This window comes from Theobroma cacao, chromosome 6 (genome assembly GCF_053813885.1).
Source record: "Theobroma cacao isolate CCN51 chromosome 6, ASM5381388v1, whole genome shotgun sequence".
NCBI classification, from domain to species: Eukaryota; Viridiplantae; Streptophyta; class Magnoliopsida; order Malvales; family Malvaceae; genus Theobroma; species Theobroma cacao.
In genome coordinates, this window is record NC_142644.1 from 22,147,820 (window position 1) to 22,171,215 (window position 23,396).

A 23,396-nucleotide genomic window follows, 5' to 3' on the forward strand; every position below is an offset into this window, starting at 1 on the left:
GGCTTGTCATAGCCGATGACCCTTCAAGCATATTGGTGTGCATCTGATCAAGCCTGTTATATCTTTTGTTCCATTGATCATGTCGTCATTGATTTGGTTATGTTCTTTGCATATGCAACAGAAAGGGGGGCAAAGAAAATGGTTTCAAGGCAACAAGGAAACTAGATTTCGGAATGATCTATTTTTCAGTTGGGAAGCTCTGAGTAATGTGTTGAACAAAAAGAGACAATGCCAAGATAATACCAGAAAAGAAGCAAGAAAATCTTGTCACTGCAACAAGAAGAAAACACAATCACTCTTATTCTTAACAAAGCAGAAGGAGAAAAACTTTATGTAGCATATCTTTAAGCCAACAAAGGACGAGGGAGGCTGGAAATGGTTCCTCCACCAAGGCTAAACAAGCGTCTCCAAGTTTTCAATTGACCAATAACCTGCTTGTAAACACCAGCTCTTGGCGCAGAAATACAAACCAACGCACACTTCCTCAACTTCTTCAATCTTCTACCGATCTTCACCTTCAGCCTACACAATCTGATTCGTAGAAACGATGATTTTCTTCTGGAATCTGCTTGCTCCAGCGCTTTGTAGATCAAGAACTGTGCCCGTCGATGGATGATCTCTTCTGGGTCTTCCTTATCCACCTTGGAGTAAGCATATGATCTCCTCAGAAGAGCCATTTTTCTCCAGGGATAAACTTTACTACCAGGGAAAGTTGAAAGAAATAAGGAGTGGAACAAGAGACAGATGTGACTTAGGCTTGAAACGATATTTATAGACGGAACTAAGGCATCGAGGATGTCATATGCTGATGAAGCCCTACATGTGCACTAATATGAAATTTGGGGGAGAAAATTTGGTTTTTTATTAGCTGGCCTTACATCAGTGTGAAAACTGACCTGCTCGGGACCAGCATGCCACTAGATAATCACAAGGCCTTTTCTCTTCCAACAAATTAAATATTTCCTTTTTCAGGTTTCATCAAGTTAAATTTGGGTGTTCTTTAATACTAAACATAAATAAGTACAGGCTGCTCCAAACTGCCAACCATAGCATGCAGTATGTCGAAGGTACTGACGTGAGCTAAGTATGTTTATATTTTATCATTAACGTCAGAATCCCATGAGGTAATCAATGAATCAATATGCATCTTGGACTTAGGGGTTAAAATACAGAGAACAACTCTGCTCTGTGGGATTCAATTAGTTAAATTGCATACCTATTTCTACCATCAAATTATATTCAGGCAGCAGCAGAACAAAGGAGAGTAAAATGACCCATGTAGTTGAATGCCTGGTATAAGCTGGAATCCCCAAAATTATAGTGATGAATATTACCATAAATATGTTTCTAATGTTGGTTTTTGCTCTATGTATATATATGTTATTTTTCTTATTTCTTGTTCTTCACTATAGCATACACTGAATTATACCATCCCGCTGTTTGTGTGATCAGAGAGCTGACCCTCGGGGTAAAAGTTTGAGTGTACGAAGACGGTATCTATTTTAGTGGTTGGGCCAGAGAGAGAGAGAGTGAGGAGAGCTCTGAAGTCAAAGGGGCAAATATAAAACAGACCAAATTTCCACCGGCATGAAGCATCTTTGAAAAGGAAAAAAATTAGTAATTAAAACAAAATAAGTGTCAAACAAGGTGAGGGGACAAAGGCTAAAGCCAAAACGGTTAGACAACTCCTTTCTGCAAGTCAGCCCCACCAATGATAGTTGTTAAATTATTTGAGCAAGCATTGAAGCTTGTTGGTCTCTTCTGTTCATACTTGTATTTGATCGAGTCTCATCTCCATCAACACTTCTAAGGTTATCCTACGTTAAGCAAGGCAGCTCCTTTTCCTCTGTTTGCCAAGGGTCTATCCTGATTAATCTCAACCGAAGAATGATATCAAAGATAAGTAGCAAGAATAAAAATTATTGGAACCCATGGTTCAAGCCAAAGTAACAAGAGAAACTTTAATCTCATTCCTCTATTTCCAATGCTCAATATCACAGCAATACATAAGACTTCACATCAAACAAAATTTTGCCTATGTATGAACTCGTATACAGTTGTTCAAGGTTCTAGGTCAAGAAATAAGTATATATACAGAGGTTAGGTGTACATTTACATGAAACATGAATTTTATCGTTCCAATGGACACTCAGGGGTCAGTAAAGTGCATTAAAGCTAACTAGTCATTTACAAAAGGATCCTCATGAACTCAAACATCATTTAATTCACTGACAAAATTATCTCATTATCCAGCATAACCTAAATTGAGTGAACATCAAATCATGCTTAACCCACGGATCCCTCAAGCTTCAAACTCATGAGTTGGTTCACCTCAGCACCAAACTCATCAGGAAGCTCATTGAAAACATCGCGGCAAAACCCAGAAATCATCGCAGCCATGGCCTTCTCATAGTCAATTCCTCTCTGCTGAAAGTAAAATAATTGATCTTCACCGATTTTGGAAGTGCTGGCTTCATGTTCAACGCGAGCTGAGGGATTCTTAACCTGTTAAGTAACAGCAATCCAATCATAAGCAACAAAATATAGCCCCTAGTTTCTTGATGCAACAAATAAGAGCTGTAAATCAGACATAGTAATGCCACTGTAAAGAAGTAACTATGACAGTACAAACATCAAGGAGATTTCTGTCAAAACAAGGATGAGAATCAAGTTCTACCCCAACTAGCATTCCAGTATTCTATTCATGGAGGTTGAATAAAGGAGCTCTTGTTGGTTATGAGAGTAAACATGGTAAGGATAGAGTATTACACACAGACAGACAAGGAGTTGGAACAAACAGGAAAAACACACACATGCATGCTCCAAAATATCAATTCAAAAGCTTGAATTTCACCGCAGCATATTCCATGGGTAAACAGGAAAAGCAAATAAAAAAAAAGGGGAGCCACCTACTTACCCACATGATAAAATCATAAAGAAAAAGGTACACAAAACTAGTGAAGACACAAGTATTTAATGCAATATAGGGAAAAAAAAGCCAATAAATAAGCATATGTACCTGGATGTAAGGATACGTATTTGCAGCAGCATTATCACCAATTAGCATTGAATCACATTGTGAGGAATTCCTAGCGTTCTCTGCTTTTGATTGAACCTGAACAAGCCCTCTGTAACAGTTTCTTGAATTTCCAGCTGAAATACCCTTCGAGATAATCCTACTTCTTGTATTCTCACCCTTGTGTATCATCTTTGTTCCCGTGTCTGCCTGCTGATAATTATTCGTAAGTGCTACAGAGTAAAACTCACCCACAGTATCATCACCCTCCAAAACAACACTTGGGTACTTCCAAGTAATTGCAGACCCTGTCTCCACTTGGGTCCATGATATCTTCGAGTGATCTCCAGCACAAAGTCCACGCTTCGTAACAAAATTATAAATCCCACCTTTTCCTTCCTCATCGCCAGCATACCAATTCTGCACAGTGGAGTATTTAATCTCAGCACCCTTAGCACAATACAACTCAACAACAGCAGCATGAAGTTGATTCCTTTCATAAGAAGGTGCGGTACATCCTTCTAAGTACTCCACAAAACTCCCTTCATCAGCAACAATCAAAGTCCTCTCAAACTGCCCAGTTTCCAATGCATTGATCCGAAAATAAGTTGAAATTGGCATTGGGCATTTTGTATCCTTAGGTATATAACAAAATGACCCATCACTAAAAACAGCTGAATTCAAAGCTGCATAATAGTTATCCTCGATAGGCACAACTCTCCCCAAATATTTCCTAACTAAATCAGGGTACTCCCTAATTGCCTCGGATATTGAACAAAAAATCACCCCAGCCTTCTCCAAAGTCTTCCTATGTGTAGTAGCAATTGAAACACTATCAAGAACCGCATCAACCGCGACATTAGCCAATCGATTACGTTCATTCAAAGATACACCCAATCTATCAAAGTACTTAAGAAGTTCAGGGTCAGCCTCGTCTAAGCTATTCAAAGTAGGCTTCTTTTTGGGTGCAGAGTAATAACAAATATCTTGGAAATTAATGGGTGGGTATCGATTATCAGACCACTTAGGTTCTTTCATTTTCAAAAATTTCCCATAAGCATTCAATCTGAACTCCAACATCCAATCGGGTTCTTCCTTCAAAGAAGAAATTAAACGAATTGTTTCTTTACAAAGCCCTTTGGGTATCGAAAACGAATCAATATCCATAGTAAAGCCAAATTTTTTATTATAATCACGGTTTCGAAGAATTTCCTGGATTTTCTCATCGTAGGATTTACCTGAGGAAGAGCTGGGATCTGACGTCAGGGTCTGAGAATCAAAACCCACATCTGCTCTGACCTTGAAAAGCCTTGAATTTGGGGGTTTTTGCGTCATGGTTTTGACGGAATCGAGCTTTTGATAAAACCCTTTCGCGAACTTGGTTGAATCTGAGGTGGGTTGTGTTGTGAAGCTTGAGATGCCGTTGGCTAGCAAGGAAGCCATGGTTATGGCTGTGGTTTCAGGATAGAGAAAGAAAGCAGACAACAAACAATAGTACCAAGAAGCTCAAAACTAAAATGAGTGAATGAGTTTATAATTATCGTTGAATTGTGATTTTTCTTGGCTATGAGAATGTTAGATTGTCTCGTGGACAACACGTACCTCCTGACCTGGGGAACCGTTTAGGGACGCACTTTGAGATTGGTCTGGTTTCTTGATCCTTCCAACCGCCGCACACTGTGGGTTCGAGTCCCACCAGGAGTAAAAAGATAGCTTCGAGGCCCATGTTCTTCGTTATCCGTTGATGTTTTAGGCGAATCGAAGCCCAACGAAATACTCTTTTTCTGTTTATAGAGGCCCAAAAAAAACAGGCATCTCGTAGCGCCCGTTCCTGGTTTCCTTGCGCTTCGGTTATAATACCATCCCGCGAACCAAACAGCTAAACTCCAAGGAAATCAGGAAAAGAAAATAAAATAAAAAAAAGCAGAAACAGAAAGAAAAAATTATTATTATAATAACTAATAAATCAGCAAATTTTGGATTTGTTTATTGATTATCTCACCACCCATTTTTCACTCAGGTGATTTGGAATCTCCCCTACAACGCAGGTACGTTAGTTTTATCTCCTTCTTCCACCTTAAAAACTGTAGTTTTACTTTTATGTTATCATTGCGTTACAGGTTTGGTTTCATAGTAAAAAAACTTGTAATGGGAAAAACATGAAAGAAACCGTAACTGATTAGTGGGTTTTTCTTTTTCTTTCTTTCCTTCTTTCTTTTATTTCTTGATGGAAATGAGTGGGAGATTTTATTTGGGGACTGTGTGTTTAGTTCAAGGCTTAGATGAGATTCATTTGCCTCTTTAGATTGGTGAAAATTATGGTGTTCTTTCGTTCGTACCCATTGTGACTTTTTCACTTTTAAAACCCATGAGATATTTGAAATGTATCAAAAGGGTGTTCATGTTTTCAATCTTGACTGAGTTGGGTTATGATTAAGGGCTCAAGTTTTCTTTATATCCGAGGTGTATTTGAACCAGGATCAATGTAGTTTTGTTGGAATAGGAAAGGTTACCCTCTTCGAATGTGTAGATTGTTCCGCATTCGTTTTTAGAATGGATTTGGGCTTTATGTTTGTTCTGCACAGAAATTGGAGTTATCTCTTTCATCCTTGGTTACTATTTGTGAGTTTCCCCATATTCATTTCTCGCAGATCTTCTAGCTCTATTGAGTACCATTCCTTGTTGGAAATTATTTTTGTTTGAGAAATTTGTTGTTATCTCAAGTCTCAATGTCCTTGATAATGCGAGACTTGGGCAAAGAATCATGGTTCAAAATGAAGATTTGGTTAGCATTTCATTGGCAGGGAAGGCCTCAGCCAGTGCAGCAGTGCAGTGCTGTAGGCTAAATGTAAAGATAGTGGATCAGGCAGAACCTATGACTTGAACGTTGGCCCTTGATCATGATATCGAATCTGTGGCAGAATTTTTTGGTCCTGGTTACACTTCCAGATATCCTTTGTAGATCATGTCTATACTTTCATTTACTGTAAAATGAAAAAAAATCAGTTATTCTCATAGAGCTAGCCAGAAGATCTTACAATATTCTGGTATCTAGCAACAATTCATCTTGAATGTATATCCGCTGCTTATTCTACAGTGAATTGTATGTAGAAAGAGAAACTAGGAAGCACGTAGTTTTTGCCACTGTATTGATTAAAATCTAGCAACAATCCATCATGAATGTATATCCTTAGCTTTGGTGCCAAATTTTGGAAAGCATCAATTTAAGATATCAAAGATTTGTTGTAATTGAATGTATATCAATTTGACTTTTCCTTGAATCTACCTATTACATACACAACTTTATTGACATGCATATCTTAGTTCATCAACAATTGCTCTTTTATTCAGTAGGTATATCAGCTGTTCAAATCTAATCCATTTATTGTATTGAAAACGTTTGAAAATTAAAACATTACTCTAATTTGTTTATGGCATTGAGCATGTAGGAATATCAAAATTTTGGACCATTACTTGAGCCTACACCAAGTAGAACACATAGCTATTTCACCAATAGGCAATCTTATTTTAATGATAATCTAGAGGATTTCCAGATATCATATAGTTTAGTGTAGTTGATTCCTGTGCGATATGATATACTAGCATGTCAAAAGAAGTATTAGCGTATTCTTTATTGACTACTGTTTTGTACCATTTATTTTAATGTGCTCAGTTCTTGTTTGGTCATATCGATGACAAAAATTTTAATTGCTTTTGTGATTGCAGGAAGATTTGGGAAGACTATTGCAAAGGAATTATATTAAGATACTATAAAGGAGGTTGTGCATCCATTTATTCAGGATGAGCAGCCAGAATCAAGGGGCTAGCTTATGTCCTTCAGCGGACCCCCCTATGAAGCGGAAACGTGGGCGTCCACGCAAGGATGAGAGTGTTCAAGGGGAGAGCACACCTGCGACACCTGCATCTGACATTCTAAAGAAAAACGAGCAGAGTGTGGGAACAAGTAACCCAGCCTCTGATCAAATGGTAGGTCAGATGGTTTCTGGTGTCATTGAAGGTTCATTTGATGCTGGATATCTTCTTAATGTTAAGGTAGGTGACACCAACACTCATCTGAGAGGTGTTGTATTTCTACCGGGCCGATTCACGCCAATTACTGCTGCAAATGATGTGGCTCCTCATGCTAAGATGTACAAAAGAAAAGAGATTCCTATCCCATTTGTAAACCCTCAAAGCCAGCACCATGCTGTGGGTCCTCCATCTGGGAAAAGTGAGAAAGCTGTTGAGCATAAAAATGGTGCACCTAACCTTCCAGACCAAGGTCTACATACTAGGCTTCAGTCTGGTGCCACAGCTGCTAGTGAGAGCAAATCTGCCTCTATTCTGATTCCTCCAGCTAGTAACTTGTCAATAAATGACACAAGTCTTCCCCTGGGTCAAAAAGTCCTGCAAGAACAAATCTTAGGTTCTAGATTGCAGAATGATAAAGCTGTAGGACAGGATCAGTCACTGGAGGGATTTGAAGCCTTCAAACTGATGAAGGCACCAAATATTGATGTGGAGACACCTAAAACATCTGAGCCAGTGTCAGCAACATTTACTGCTACTTTGCCAGCTACTGAGACTGTAAATCTGAAGCCTCAAGTTGAACACCAGGCCTTGAGTTCTGACCTTAAGCCGCAGGAATTGGTTCATGATGATGTGAAAGGTATTGACCTTGGTATAGTTCAAACCCCCAAGTTTCCTGAACCTGAACCTCAAGCCATGGCTTGTGAACCCAATGGAATCAAGATGTTTGAAAAACAGGCTTCGTCAAGGCAAGATATAGATATTTCACAAGATAATCAATTGGAGCATGCCAAGAAAATTATATGTGGAGATGACATATCTCACATGGATGGATTGTCTGCAAGTGATACTGCCACAATGACTCTGACAGTTCCATGCTCTGCCTCAACCAGCCTACCAATAATGATATTTGGGGCGGAAACTATTCCATCTGAATCCAAGCCTGCTGCTGAAGAATCTGATGTTCCAAGAAGGGTTGTACCTGAAGTTAGTAGTTCCTCAATGGCTGCCGACACCAATAGTGTGGAATGTAATGCCAAAGATGCCATTCCACCAGCATAGTCTTTAGTTTTCTCGAGTTGTGAAACTAGAGGCGGGAATAGAATGAGCCTTAGAAGTCATGGCTTGAAGAATGACTTGTGTTAGTCATGACTGAGGATAGTTGAGAGTTAAAAGGAAAATACTTAAATTTAGGTACTCTTTGTCTCTAATTTGGATTATTTGTAATGGGAGCTCTTTGCAATCTACCTTTTACCGTTTGACTTCGTTTCCATTGCATTTTTCGTGCCTGCGAATTGTGATGAAGATATCTTTGCAGCAGTCTGTAACAGCATTGTGTGCCTGTTTCCAAGATTGACATCTCTTTTCCGTTTTATTGAAATTTATAGGTAAGTATGTGATGTGGCTAAAATAGGGGTGAGCAGAATTTGATCAAATACTAAATTAACTGAATTAATTGAAAAATTCAATTAATTCGGTTTGGTTAATTTGATTAATTTGTTTAAATTGGTTAGAAGGTTTTGATTAAATTGGTTAAAAAAATTTGAAGCCGGTTAATTGAATTAATAGATTTTGAAATTAGTATATTTAAGGGTTTATATTTCCTGTATACACTTATACAGTTTTTTTATACATTCATTATCAACCTTAAGTTGATTAATTCAAGTTTATAGATCAAGATTGACATTTAATAATGCATCATGATTACCCAAATGTTATGAATGTCAAAATAGTTTGATTAACCTTTTAGTGTGCGGTCTACTAGTATAATTAATTCATTTCATCATTTATCCCAAAAAGACTTAAAGAATGGCATGGAGTTTTCTTAAAGTCTTTTCATATTAGTTCCTGCAGTTAACTTATTAAGTCCTATGAAATTCGAAAAACTCTTTTTCTGAATATTCATACTACTTTGGCCAAGAATTTTCATGAGTTAATACTAGCCAAAAAAAAAAAAAAAAGATGTCACATATCGATTCATATGGGGTGATGAATCCTCTCTAGACTATTCATTTGCTTTTATATGTTTCATGCTAAACCTAATAACCATCAATTTCGACATCTATGGTTAGAACCTTGTAAAATAGTATCAATGTATAGCACTCTATGTATAAGACAATTTGATGTCACAAGTCAAAAGAATACTTATACAACTGACACATGAGAAGTATTTCATAGACACTTAGTGAGATACCAAATGGACTTCTCATGGTGGGTCATGTTCAATGGATTTACTCTCCTTAACATGCACCCACATGTCAATTCTAAGTATCCCTTTACTTCAACTTATGAGACCGGTTGTTTACTTCACAAGTAAGGAACATAACATGTGTGGTCTTTGAGCATTATCGATACCTTGTCTTAATAATACAATGACTAGAAACTATTTAGGAATAATGCTTTGATACATAAGTATCTCATAATTGTAACTCTTTACAATTCTTTTGCAAAGCATATTTAATTCCTAGGGCTTCATCCAATAAGTACATGATAATTCTTTATCATTGAACTTATTGATGAAAGAAACCTTTTGTATTTGGATTTAACCAAATGATTATGCATAAATAACAATATATCCCTTAACCAATCTAATTGGCTATAGGGCATATATCAACAATCTCCCACTTGCACTAAACCAGTCGCTTTTGGTGCAATGATTTATGGGAACTCACTTTATTATAATTTACCAATCTACTGGATAATCCCTATCATTAAATGGTAATGCCATAACACCTTTTAGACCTTGAATGAGACCTTGATTCCTTAAGTAATGGCTCCATTGTTACTTTAACAATGTTAGGAATCATTTTCTAGTTCAAAGTTGAACCTCATATCCAAAACGTCTCTCTAGTTGCCTTAAACAAAATGAGATATATTAAGACATAAGTTATAGATACTCGTAGTCATCCTCATTTGGAATCATTCCAAATGACTGCTTTACACATGAGTAAAAGAATTCTCAATGCATCATATGCATATGTCATTCCTAAGGTCAACTATGCTAAACTTTTTTTGCATCATGTCCTCATGGATTAAGTAAGTCAAAGCATCACCTTAAATCTATTTTTATAGATTTAAATTCCTTTAGCTTAGGGTGCCTTTCCCAAATCTTGATCATCTCCTTAGATTGCCAAATCTATATAGATTGTAGCATGGGTACCTTTTGTTTTACATAAGTGATATATTAATTATACAAATAACTTACGAAAACAATTATACTCCCACTGACCCTCTTGTATACACAAGACTCATCCTATTTTTGATGAAATCAAAACCTTTTTGATTCTCACATCATATTGAATGTTAAACTCCAAAGTGCTTGCTTGATTTCATAAATCATTTTATTAACAAGCATATATACCTTTATGGATCTTTAATCCATATCTATAGATTATCCCAAGTCCATTCTTGGTCTCCATCCATTTAAGATCTCATGGCTTCTAGTCATTTTATAATCAATGTCAAATGTTGGTTCTTAATAGGTTTATCACATATAAGTTGTGCATCACTAGGAATCTTCATTTCTAAAGTGCATTTTACTAATCTCAGTGTTCTTGTGTAATTTCATGATTTTGGTTATGCATTTGATGCGTAAATCATAAGCTCAGGTTCCGTTGTAAGATTATGATTCTTGAACAATTTTCAAGTATCATACACTACCACTGTACTTTACTAGTGAACATTTTCTTTAGTAAGGTGAGACAATCACTATTGATCATTCGGAACAATATCCAAACCATTTTGATATACCATATACCTACAACCACACATGCTTCACATAAGCTTTGTATGTCCAAATTATCCAAGCAAGACAACCAAGCCATAACTCATATAATTTTGTTGTTTACTAATATAGATGGAACCCATTTGAAGGTTTGTAGAGGTTTTGTAGGAAATGGTGCTTAGGAAGACTTGTCTTAATAGATCAATTCATGTTTAACATGATATCGACTTATCCCAAGATCAAACATTATTATGTTTTCAATTTCTAGGGATATCCATTTTGAAGGAATCATATTCACACTTAAGATAATCTATGAACTACTAGCTTGAGTCTTTTTCACTTTGATCCAATCTTTATAGTGAGAAAAGTCTATGCTAGCTAGTTTCATAGTCTGAATTCTTTGAACCTTTCGAGAAATTCAAATTCATATTTCATTAAATATGAATGATTATCAATTATTGTTCCATTGACATTTATCTTGAGCTTTGGTTTATCAATACCTACAACATAAAGACCATTAGATCAAATTCTCTAATCATTTAATGAAAAAAATAACTATTGTGCTTAATATTAAATGATAACACCTTTGTTCATAACAAGTGGGAAAACAAATCTATGTTCTTAGGCAAAACTAGAACATAACAATATATAGTCGTTTTTAGTGCTTAAATCAAAACCGAGGGTAATCATAAAGGACAAGTTCTAATTTCAATGTAGCAACTCTTTGCTCCATTTCCAACGTACAGGACCACTTTATCTTTAACCAATTTTCTACTACTTTTTAGCATTTTCATGTCATAATAGAAGTGCAATCAACATTTGGTATCCAATACCAAAACTTTGATTGAAATCATGTACATGGTCAAAGTAGAAACTTCTATAAGTGTAACACCCCTAACTTTGATACTGAGCTGTATGTGGTGATGGCTAAACTAATTTGAAAATTAATGTGTATATCTATGATAATACATAATGACCTATGGAGAATGACCTTGAATTTTCAATATGTCTAAGGGTATTTGATGCATAATACATATATAAATGCCAAGTTATTAAAAGTATAAACCAAGACGCTTAGCCAAAATTTTGAAGAAATAATTGATGAACCATATGATTTAGAGTTGATCAAGGATTTGGACCATGGTTTGAAATTATGAATTTGAGAAATTATGAAATCATTGAGGACCTTGGTGGTATGTTAAATAAGCTAAAGGTATAAAGCCTATATTATGACACTTAGGCTATTTTTATGAGAAATGAAGAATGAATCTTAAAATTTGAGGTTTTGATTCAAGTTGATGTTATAATTGAGGATATATGTACAAGACATATGAGTTGTAATAATGATGTAAATTGTGACCTAAGCAGGAAATGATTTGGGAGTTTGAATTTGGATTTTTGGAAAGTTGGAGTGTAGGAAATGTACATTCTAGGTAAAATGTATCGATACATTAGCTAATGTATTGGCACATTCTTGACAAGGTGAACAATACAAGTGTACAAAGGATTTTTCTATCGATACATTCAAGAATGTATTGATAGATTTGGCTAAACATGAACATCTATTGATACATTATCTGAATTTATCAATAGATTTGAAGCCAATAGCACCCAAGGGAAAAAGTATCGATAGATTTTCCCAATTTGTCAATAAATTTTCGGCAGAGAGCAATTTGAATGACATGTATTGATACATGGCCAAATTTATCGATACATTTAAAGGGAATTCATCAAGAATGTAACAATACATTCTCAAATGTATTAATACATCCCTGTATAATTGCAAAAATAAATAGGGGTTTCGAGTGTTCCACCCATTTCAAAGGAAAATCCTTTCTCTCTTTTTCTCTCTTTATCCCATTTGAATCTTTAAGTCCTTAAAAACTGTTTAGAGCTTTTCTGAGCTAGATTTAAGTTTGAAAAATGAACAGAAGCTAAGATTATGCATTTCTATCGATTGATTTTTCGATTTAATCAGTCAATAACCTCGTATCCAATTATTTTCAAATTTGGTGTAATCCTCTCCTTTTAAGTTTGCACTGAATTTAGAGCTAAGATTTGGACAGCCCAACACCTAAGGTAAGGATTTAGCTCATTGTTGAAGAATTTGAGCTTCTATATTAGATTGTTAGGAATTGGGTTATTTTTGAAAAGTTGGGCATATTCGAATGCTAGGAAATAACATTATTTGTATGTTGTCATGTGTTTAAGGGAAAGTTACAGCTACCTAATAAGTTGGTGAGCTATAGGACAATTAGAGGTTAAAGATTTGAGCTAAATTGTGAAGCACCTCTGATTATCACTATGAGTGGGATTATTTTTGAATAAAATGCATGTGATGCATGATGCATTGGTAAATGCACTACCATGGTACTTAAAAGCTATATGAATGCCTACATGAGTATGCCTAGCCTAGAGAACTATATATATGCATGTGAATCTAATTGCCTAGATGAGTATGCCTAGGCTAGAGAACTATGTATATATATGTGTGTATATATGATTGCCTAGATGAATGTGCCTAGGCTAAATATATCTATGTGTTGTGTTATGTGCTTTAGTGTAAGCCACATAGTGGCCTGCATTGTGTGAGCTTAGACTAGGAAGTTTAATGACTGTGATGAACATCTAGGAGTAGATTACTCTAGATGAACAACTTATTAGAGAATGATGAACATTTGATGCCTTAGAGGTTGAGGGAACTTTGAACCATATCAAGCTTATCAGTAATTGAAGCTCGTCAAATATGATTTTTGGTTTATGTGGACATAAGGAATGGTTAAAGGCATGACGACCTTACGTGTGAACAATGAGGTGAAACTACCTAAGTATCTGAGACTACTAAGCCACGATACTCGACGTAAGTTATTCATATATATGAGGTTAGGGAGCCAATGGATGATGTGAATTGTGACTTATGAATTAAATAAGCAGTAATGGTCCATGAGTTTGACGATGTTCCGTCTGATGGGTGAATTTCAGATATTGATCTGATTTAACGTTGAGTGGAGTTCTACCCTTATGACTATATGTGTACCTGTATGGATGGTGGCAAGCAGGGACAGTGGTGTTAGTCCTGCTTGTGATTCTTACCTGTAGTGCTTTGATGCCACCCATTTGAGATTACGCCGAGTGATGCCATTGGTTTGGAAAATTATTCCGGATGATGATTGTGTATATGATGCCATTTGTCTGAGATTACTTTGGATGATGCCATCTGTTGGGAGATTACTTTGGACGATGATTTGATTCTTTATCCATTGTTTCGGCATGCGCGTGATTTGATGCTCCACTAGTGGCTTAGCCTTTGAGTGTGATTTGATTCCACTAGTTGGCCACCATGTGTGATTTGATTATGTCTAAGAAGGACCACTCAAAGATTATGATATGATTTGTGAATGATGTGACATAGCTTCGGATAGGCTCAAATTAAAATGATTTGAAATTGTTATGATACTTTGGCAACTAGTGTGTGCCTATGAATATTTACTTTGATATGGCTTGAGGATAAGCTTAATAAAATGTATACCAATGTGGAGATCCTTTAGGGATGACTGATGTGCCCCAAATATTGAAGAGAGATAATTGAAATATGATTAATATTTGATGTAAAATTTCGAGATAAGCAAATTATATGCATATGGGGTTTGAGGATGTGCTTGGCAACTAAGGTGTGCCTATAGATCCTAGTTTGATGATGGCTTTAAGGTTAAGCTTTAATTTGATGTCTTTGATGCGGTGATATTGTCAGTTAAAATTCTACTACACAAGTATCCATATCCAATAGATAGTATATAAGTAAGCAGAGTATCGATCTCACAAATAATTGATCTAAAATTTTACTAAGTACTAAAATTAGAACAAATTAATCTTATCCAAAAATTAATTGATTAACTAAAATTTAAACTAATGAGAAAAATCAAAATAATAATAACTTGAGTAAATATCAAATCAAACAAGCCTAGGATTATAATATCCCTCACACTTTATCTAAATTTTACCTCTCTTCCTTAACTTATTTCAATGGGTTGAATTGCTAATCTAGAGTCCTAAATTATTTATAAAGGTCTCTTGACTCATCTTATAAAAATATTTATTTTAACTAAAACACTATATCCCTATGTGAATTGAAATTAAAACAGACTCATTAAGTTCAGGCTCTAATCTAACTACATATGGCTTATAGGTATATCTTTATCTATACGCAAATCAATTAATATGATCATAGGCTATCCCAATTTTAGTCTACACTAAACTCCTTTTCCTAAGTTTGTTTAGATTCCTAAATCAATTTAATTGGTGGCCAAGCAATTAAAAATATTTAGAACAAATTGGAATAGACAATTTAATTCCCATTAAAGATAAGTAAGAAAAAGATTAAAAATTTAGATTACATGTGAGTTCAATTGCAATTCTAGAAAAAGAAAACTAGCTACTCATAATCGCAAAGACTAATAACATTGTATATATTTCAACCATTGAGAGTAACAAGAAAAATTAAAGCCAAGGAAGAAAACAAAACAATATTTGCCATCTTGATCTTTAAGTTTCAGCTTCAACTTCTAGCTTCTTGAATCTCCAAAATTTATCTACCCTAATGTTCTTAAAATATCCTATATACTAATAGACTTAACCTATAGTTTCCTAAGTTGACCTACCATTTAATTGAGCTCAAAAGTGTAATGAGAGGCCCAAAAAATTAACTGTCAATCTTTATAAATTTTGATTCTCGGCACAGTATATCTAGCAATTTTTTGACACGATTTTCTCTTCAAGGCAAAATTGGGTAGAGTGATCTTCATGAGATTTGTAGCTCTGTCTCTTAGCTTTCCAATGGTCCAAGAATCACATCATTAGGGTTATATAACGGGAGTTATGGCCAAAACACTGAAGCATATGCAAACAGACTTTGGGTCTTTCAACACCTTACTTTTCAAAATTAAGCCTAATTCCTTTAGTTCCTACGAAAAATATAAAAACTAATAAATAATAACTAAATTAAAATAAATAACATAAAATTAAAATAACTCACTTAAAAATAAACTAATTATAAAAACAACTAAAAATAAGTAAATTATAATTAAAAATTGAGGATTTAGATAATATCTAATAACAAAATTGGACTAAAATAATTTTATAAAATAGAATTATTAGATATAGAGTTCAGAAAACTATGAATACGATACGTTGTTGAGTTGTGATTCGGCAAAGCATAATATGATGAGATATGCACATGGGATGTTAGGACGATCCTTGCATTTTTACCTTTGGTGATGTTTGATTATGCTTGTCTTATGGCTAGATATGCCTAAATATATGTATGCGTATACGTTATATTATGCCATGTTAATGTCCCATCATTGAGTATTAGATAACTCACCTAATGTGTTTATACCATGTGTAGATAAGTAAAATTACGAGATTATGTGGCTAGTGTTGTCATTGGACGAACACATATTTGGCATCCGATAGTCTCTGTTCCAATGTGTCACTCTCCTAGTCTGTCTAGGCCCTCCACTTTAGGATTTGGTTTAGTTTGTAAGTATGCTAGGCACGATGTGCCATTTATATTGGCATAAGGGTTGTATAACCCATTTGTTGGCCAACGTATAACCTTATGAATATTTAAAATTATTGATGTATGAACCATATGCCAAGAATAAATATTTATGTATTTGAAATTGAATATTAAATAAATTTTTGTGTTATGAAACCCTTGACTATGTGTGTACGATTTGGAGAAACTCTAAGGCTTGCTCGAGACTCGTAGGTTTTGCTTGCTGGGCTTATGTGTCGGTCATAGACTTTCGGGTTACGTCGTGACAAAGTTGGTATCAGAGCCTAAGCTTATGTGTCGTCTTAAATCTGTCAGCGAGGTATCGAGATTAGTGTATAGTCTTGTTCATGGTTTGTGACTGCAGTATGAATTACGAGCAGGAGGCTATACAAGTTCCTAAGTTCTTAGAAAACCAACATACTTTCGAACTTGAGTTTTGAATTTGAATTGTGTTACTTGTGATCCAAGTGAAGATCCCACCCCGAGGAATGAACTATCGTTAAGAGGAATTTGGAGCAAGATGCTCCAATGAAAAGTTAAAGTATGAGCATATTTCTGCGACTGGAGGTTGTAATGGATGAAGTAGGACTATCGCATCCATTAGAACTGGAATGGTTTGATGAGTAATGGCTTTAACCTCTGGTAACGAATTGAACATTTGTAATTACATTATGATGGGTGCCTTATGTTAATGTTACGGCTAAAACAATTTTTATCAAGCCTGACTCTACAATATGTTTATTATGCAATTCTTACATAAGAATGCATGTTTACTTACTTGGGTACCTCAAAAATCGTTAAAGGACAGTAATGTACCAAATGATACAATTAAGTTGAATTAACCATCGAACTAGTTCAAATACAGATTTTAAGATGAAATTGAGAATTTTAAAACCCTAGAATGACTTAAAATGGTGATTCGGAGTTCGAAGATCGATTTAGAGTCAAATTAAAATTTTCATAACCTAGGGGTAAAATGGTCATTTTGCCATCCGAGGATAAGATGTGAATGTTGGATGAAAATTTTTGACTAAGATTGATCATTTGGAGTATAATTTGAGTTTGAGAAATGAAGAATTTTAATTTCAACATTTTTCCGAGGATAAGAGCAACATAGTCATTTTGCCACCCTAGGGGCAAAATTATAATTTTACACCATCCAACACTTGTCCAGCACATGAATTTCACCCATTATTGTCATGGATAATTGAAGGATTTTATGTGGTGGAGAAAGAAAGCTTGATAGTTAAGAATTTAAAAATAGACCAATGGTAAGGTGACAAGTGTCAAGCTTTTATTTCTTTATTATTTTCCTTATAAATTAGCACAAAACCAGCCCATTTCTCTTCATTATGGTCGGCCTCACTAAGGAGAAGCAAGAAAAAGGAAGAACAAAACCCTAGAGTGAAAATTCAAGAGAAAATTGGTGGATTTCAATTAATCAAGCAATCAAAGGTAAAATTTTTTGATTTTGACTTGTTATCTACCTTTCCCATACATTCTTTTGCATTTTTCATGGTTGAATCACATGATTTCATGATGGGTCTCTTGCTAGCCGAACACTTAGAGAGAGATTTTGATGGTTGTTTTGGTTAGATTTTAAGATATTCTAGTGTTTTTAGTTGATTGGTGATGTGTAGCATGAAAATCAAGTAAGAAAAATTCACTTCCTCCCATCACCCATCATTGGCCGAATCTTCCATGTAGAGTGTGGATGGTGGATTTGATTTTATTTCAAGTGAATTGGTTAGGAAATGATGAATTACGGTAAGAAAATCAAGTAGAAAAAATCATAGTATTGATGCATCCACTATGGCCGAAATTCTCAAGAGAAAATGTGAAGATGATTTTGCTAAATTTAAACTATTTGACTTGTGTTTGATGGTTTGGAGAATTGGGAGAAAAATAGAATTATTTGGAGTTGAATTGGACGTATTGGCCAATTAATCGGGTGATAGATCGAATTAGGCCAATACCATTTTATTTAGGTACATAATTGAATTTATATTGAACACCGTATTTAGATAGTTATCCGAGTATTTCACATCCCATTTCATGCATTAGTATGGAGCCTGAATTGGTTTTATAACAATTTAGCACAAATGTAGTAAATGGCTTATCGTGCATTATGTCTAAGTGGTGAGCATTATGGCAAAAGTAAAGAGATAATATCCGAGGATCAAGAATCGGAGTATTTGGAATTCGATTCCCATTACTGTGAGTAACCTTATTATCGTCTTAATTATCTAAAGTAGTTTTTATTCGTTTTTGTGATTTGATAGAAAAATGAGTTTAAATGGTAAATCTTTATGTTTTGTAACTAAAATGTGATTTAATGAAATGATTTTATAAAATTGTCTTGAAATTGAAAGATGGTTTTGAAAATGGAGTAATTGGAGACTAATTGCTGTGTTATAAATTATGGTTTGAATTGAATGGCTTATGATAATATTGGCATGAATGGTTGAATATGTAAATGTGCTAAAAATGTATAAACTGTTGTTTGCCTTGATAGGCTGGATAATGATAAAATTGCCATGTCATGTTGTTGAATTTTTATTGAATTGGTGGGTTATAAATTGGTCACTGCAGTGGCAGGTTCTGTGGACCAACCTATTTAGAGGGGCACGAAATCCGGGTATATTCTTACCTTGATCGGAGAGGCTCGAATGGGTAACTCTTGAGGTACAACCTTAGAGTTCACTTCACGCCAAACCACCACGTGAGGGTGAACTCAGCCAACGTCAAGGAACGACTATGTTTTCAAAAAAAAAAAAACATGATTTATACTTACATGACTTTTTAACAACCTTGGCGGACTCGGTTGGGATAGACCCAGGTCAAGGTATCCCTGATAACTGAGTATGAGAATGATTTTGGCATGAGCCAAACTTTTTAGGAAATCATAAGGTTCGTTGTTTATTTGGGTGAAATGAATCTATTTTATTTTATTAAAATGAGTTCGAAATGCTGTGAATTATTTTTATGTTAAACTATTTTATCTGTCTCCATTTACTCAGCTTTAGATATTTTAGATGGTATTTGTTTACTCACTGAAATTATATAATCTCATCACCCTCATTTCCACCAATTTCATTGAGGGCTACAATTGGACTTGCATCCTCAAAAACTATAAGTTTACCGTTTTTGATACTTTTGGTCGTTCATGGGCCTACGTGTCACTGTAAATTAAATCTTATATTTTGGTTATCTGTATTACAGTATGTATGAATTTATTTAGCTTTTACGCTATAAAAATTATTTACTGGTAGCTCTATAAATATTGTTTTATAAGAAAATAGAATATTTTATTGAATATTTTTATTATATTCAAATAGGTATAGTTTCACTTTAAATGATTGTTTTAGATATCTAAACTTTTTTTGATTATGAAATATGTGTTTTCCACTCTCATACTACATTTTTAACTGGTTTCAAAATTTTTGGGAAAAATGACCAAAATGCCCCTACGTAGTTGAAATTTCTCTTTGACTTTTTCTGAATTGAAATTGGTTCATATCACTTTAAAACATGATTTTAGTAACTAATATTCACAGGGGAAGCAAGAAAACTAATGTAAGCCTTGCGAGGTTTTGATTTGCATTCCGGGTAATGAATGTCTATCTGGACATCACGATGGTTGTTACGGGCTCGATGGGAGTTCTGGATCGTGACAATTTTGATTTTTTAGAGTGCTAAAGTGACATAAGGACATGTGTCTGATACGAGGAAAGCACTAAGTTATTGAAAGATTGTTGGGAAAGGTGTACCAACTTGAATTTCGAACTTAGCTATTAAGGTGGCATTTGGGGTTACCTTAATAAGATTTGCTTTGGGATTTGTAGCCCTAGAGATAAGCGTTGCAATAAATAAGTGAAATATTTTCCTTATTGGCATGATTGACTGCATTAGACAATATATGCAGTCAATGAAAGATAGAGAAATTTCGGTGCAGACAATAAAATGACTTGTCACCCAATACCCTTTTAAATTATTGAGGATACTGAATAAATGATGATTGACATGTGATTGCGAAACTAGCACAAATAGATGTGCAATTTGATGTTTTGTGGAGGATAGATATTTGGAGACCATTGCCTAACAAGACTTGTATTGAATATTGTGATGGTGGTGCAAGATTGCTTAGTAGCGAAAAGTGCCAAAGGTAAAATTTGGCATACTATAAAAATATGGAGTATGTACTTGTAAAGGAAGGCAATCTTTGTAAATTTTGGTATGCATGATCATGGAGTAAGTGAAGCTTGCTAAATATGTAGCCGCTTTTCCAAAGTTGTATGAATTGTGAATTTATAAGTATTATATAGAAAGAGATAATCCATAGAGGGATTTGATAATTGGTGATTATATTTGAAGATGAGGTATAAGATTGGGAATGCCTTACCATGTATGTAAAGTATAATATGAAAGGCCTAGAGGCTTATATGTACATTGATGAGGTTAGTAAGTTAACCAATAGGGGAAATATGGATGTTGTTATAACACGCATAGAGTGTTTAAGGATAATCACTACAAATAGATTAGTTAGTCCTATATGATCCGGATTAAGGACAAGGCCGTTTTGAGAGGTTTGATAATAATGTCCATTGGAACCAATGAGCTGAAATACTATGGAGCATAAATTGAATTGTTGAAGATATGAGTGGCTTTGAAGATAAGCCTTTGATCATTTAAACCCTCAGATGGAATTCTATTAAAATTGTGAGCCATGAAGTGGCAGTTTGATGATTAGGTACACTTGGATGAGTGGCCCAGTTAAACATTTGAGTTATGCTTGTCATTGTCAAAGATTGACATATTCTAAAGTGATTTTGGATATCGGGAGATCATGATTTTAAATATATGGCTCCAATTTGAAGTATGTTTAGAAATCCCCTAGTTTAATGACTACGGTTTAAATGAGTTTATTTCGGAAAAGTATTAATAGTTACGACTATAAGTGTAACTTTATGCCCAAAGTTTAGACCGCACTATGGTGAATTAAGTGCTAGCCTTGAGGGAAAAATGATAACATGTATAACGCGAGTTTGGTAAAGAAGAGATTCTTACGTTGTGACTTTGATATTCCGTTAGTGGCTTCGGCACTAAAAGATGACTTAGATGTGGCGTTAGTGGTTTTATCACTAGACGTATTTGTTATGATGAAGCAAATATTTGATATTATCTAGGGAGGATCACTCTTTTGTATGTGATTGATGGGCAACACTGTTGAAATAAGTATCCCCAAGATTTGTTTCAATCAATGATTCTAATTGAGATATCATATATGAGCCTAGATAACAAGGCTGATTATTAAGGTTAAAGATATATCTTAAGATAAAAATTGAGCCTAATTAAAAGGCCAAATTTGGACGACCATGAGTCACTTATGAGTAGTTAGGTAGTATATGAGTATATGCTCGTAAAAGTAACTTGAGATTGGTGGCCAAGGGTGGAACCCTTAGAATGATAGAATTATGTTGGGTATATGACTAATGTGACACACAATGCATAGAATTGCTATAGGAATAAGCATACACGGGAATGTTGGTTCGAGGTAATAATTTTCTTGCCGTTTTGTAGACTCGACGATGTTTCGATCTTAATATGCTTGTGGAGGTAGAACACGAAAATGCGAAAAATGTTTCCCTCACATGCACAGTGCGTGATAAAGATAAGGAAAATATTGAATTATGATCCACCAAATTTGGTGTTATGATTTGTATATTGGAAGGGACAATTAGATAAATTTGTAGTCGTACTTATGGCTGACATCCTGTACTCTAGGAGTTTGGAAAGATATGTGAAATGCAAAAGAATTATGTTTCAGATACTTAAAAAACACTAACTATATGACAAGTCCCTAGTATGCATTATGATTGAGCGGCATTGGCTTTTGAAAATGTGTGATGTCAAAAGGTGGGTACAAATAGACCCAAGTAAATGGAAATGGTGGAGAGATGGCCAAGGCCCATGATAGAAAGCGAGACATATGAATTATTCAAGAGGTTGGCCAACTAGTTTCATGACTTATTTAAAATTTTACTTAGATGTATCCTTTATGTGTGTGTAAACAAAAAAGGGACATCATTATTAATTGGTTTAGGGAAAGGCTGCAAAGAGCGCTTTAAATGTTAAATTGGGATCTTAAGTATAGCTCAACATCCATAAATGGATGGCCTATATGAGCTTACGATATGAATGCTTGAGAACATATTAAGAGTGATATGTTGGATTGTAGAAACCTCTCAAAGATTATTCTGTGGATTTGTCAGGATTTGATTAGATTGATGATTATAAGTCTAGAAGTTAATGGAGCATTAATGTGTTTTAATGTGTAATATTTTGAGGATGAAGATTAATACTTCAATTGAACAAAAAATATGGGGACGGATTTTTATAAAGAAGGGAGAATGTAATACCCTTAACTTTGATATTGAGCTATATGTGGTGATGGCTAGACTAATTTGAAACTTAATGTGTATATCTATGATTATACTATGGCTTATGGAGATTGACCTCAAATTTTCAATGTGTCTGAGGGTATTTGCTATATGATATATATATATATAAATGCCAAGTTATTAAAAGTATAAACCAAGACACTTAGCCAAATTTTTGATAAAATAATTGATGAACCATATGGTTTAGAGTCGATTGGGGATTTGGACCATGGTTTGAAATTATGAATTTAAAAAATTATGAAATCATTGAGGACCTTGGTGGTATGTCAAATAAGCTAAACGTATAAAGCCTATATTATGACATTTAGGCTATTTTTATGAGAAATGATGAATGAATCTTAAAGTTTGAGGTTTTGATTCAAGTTGATGTCATAATTAAGGATATATGTACAAGAAATATGAGTTGAAATAGTGATGTAAATTGTGACTTAAGCAAGAAATGAATTGGGAGTTTGAATTTGGAATTTTGGAAAGTTAGTGCAGGAAATGTATATTCTGGGCAAAATGTATCGATATGTTAGCTAATGTATTGACACATTCTTAGCAGGATGAACAATATAAGGCATACAAGGGATTTTACTATCGATGCCTTTCAAGAATGTATCAATA

The 23,396-nt window shown here is 34.7% G+C and overlaps 3 protein-coding genes across 11 annotated transcripts; 1 reads left to right on the forward strand and 2 right to left on the reverse strand.

The window, feature by feature from the left end:
• Positions 1-139: 139 nt before the first annotated feature.
• Positions 140-789, reverse strand: LOC18595901 (uncharacterized). Its single transcript, XM_018122966.2, has one exon. It carries the CDS (start codon positions 675-677, stop codon positions 345-347), a length of 333 nt encoding a protein of 110 aa, XP_017978455.2. The 5' UTR covers positions 678-789; the 3' UTR covers positions 140-344.
• A 1,158-nt stretch (positions 790-1,947) lies between these two features.
• On the reverse strand, positions 1,948-4,690 carry LOC18595902 (iron-sulfur cluster assembly SufBD family protein ABCI8, chloroplastic-like). The gene is made up of 2 exons (XM_007024058.3): positions 3,020-4,690; positions 1,948-2,505 (listed from the first exon to the last, which is right to left on the reverse strand). Exons 1-2 carry the CDS (start codon positions 4,457-4,459, stop codon positions 2,287-2,289), a joined length of 1,659 nt encoding a protein of 552 aa, XP_007024120.3. The 5' UTR covers positions 4,460-4,690; the 3' UTR covers positions 1,948-2,286.
• A 205-nt stretch (positions 4,691-4,895) lies between these two features.
• LOC18595903 (uncharacterized) lies at positions 4,896-8,310 on the forward strand. Of its 9 annotated transcripts, none has more exons than XM_088807756.1 (3): positions 4,896-5,064; positions 5,821-5,952; positions 6,743-8,310. In XM_088807756.1, the coding sequence occupies exon 3, from the start codon at positions 6,818-6,820 to the stop codon at positions 8,105-8,107; it is 1,290 nt and encodes a 429-aa protein (XP_088663882.1). In that variant the 5' UTR covers positions 4,896-5,064; positions 5,821-5,952; positions 6,743-6,817; the 3' UTR covers positions 8,108-8,310. The 9 variants fall into 9 exon arrangements, with proteins under 9 accessions (XP_088663882.1, XP_017979072.2, XP_088663883.1 ...); XM_018123583.2 differs by having other exon boundaries at positions 5,821-5,946; XM_088807757.1 differs by having other exon boundaries at positions 5,826-5,952.
• The last annotated feature ends 15,086 nt before the right edge of the window (positions 8,311-23,396 follow it).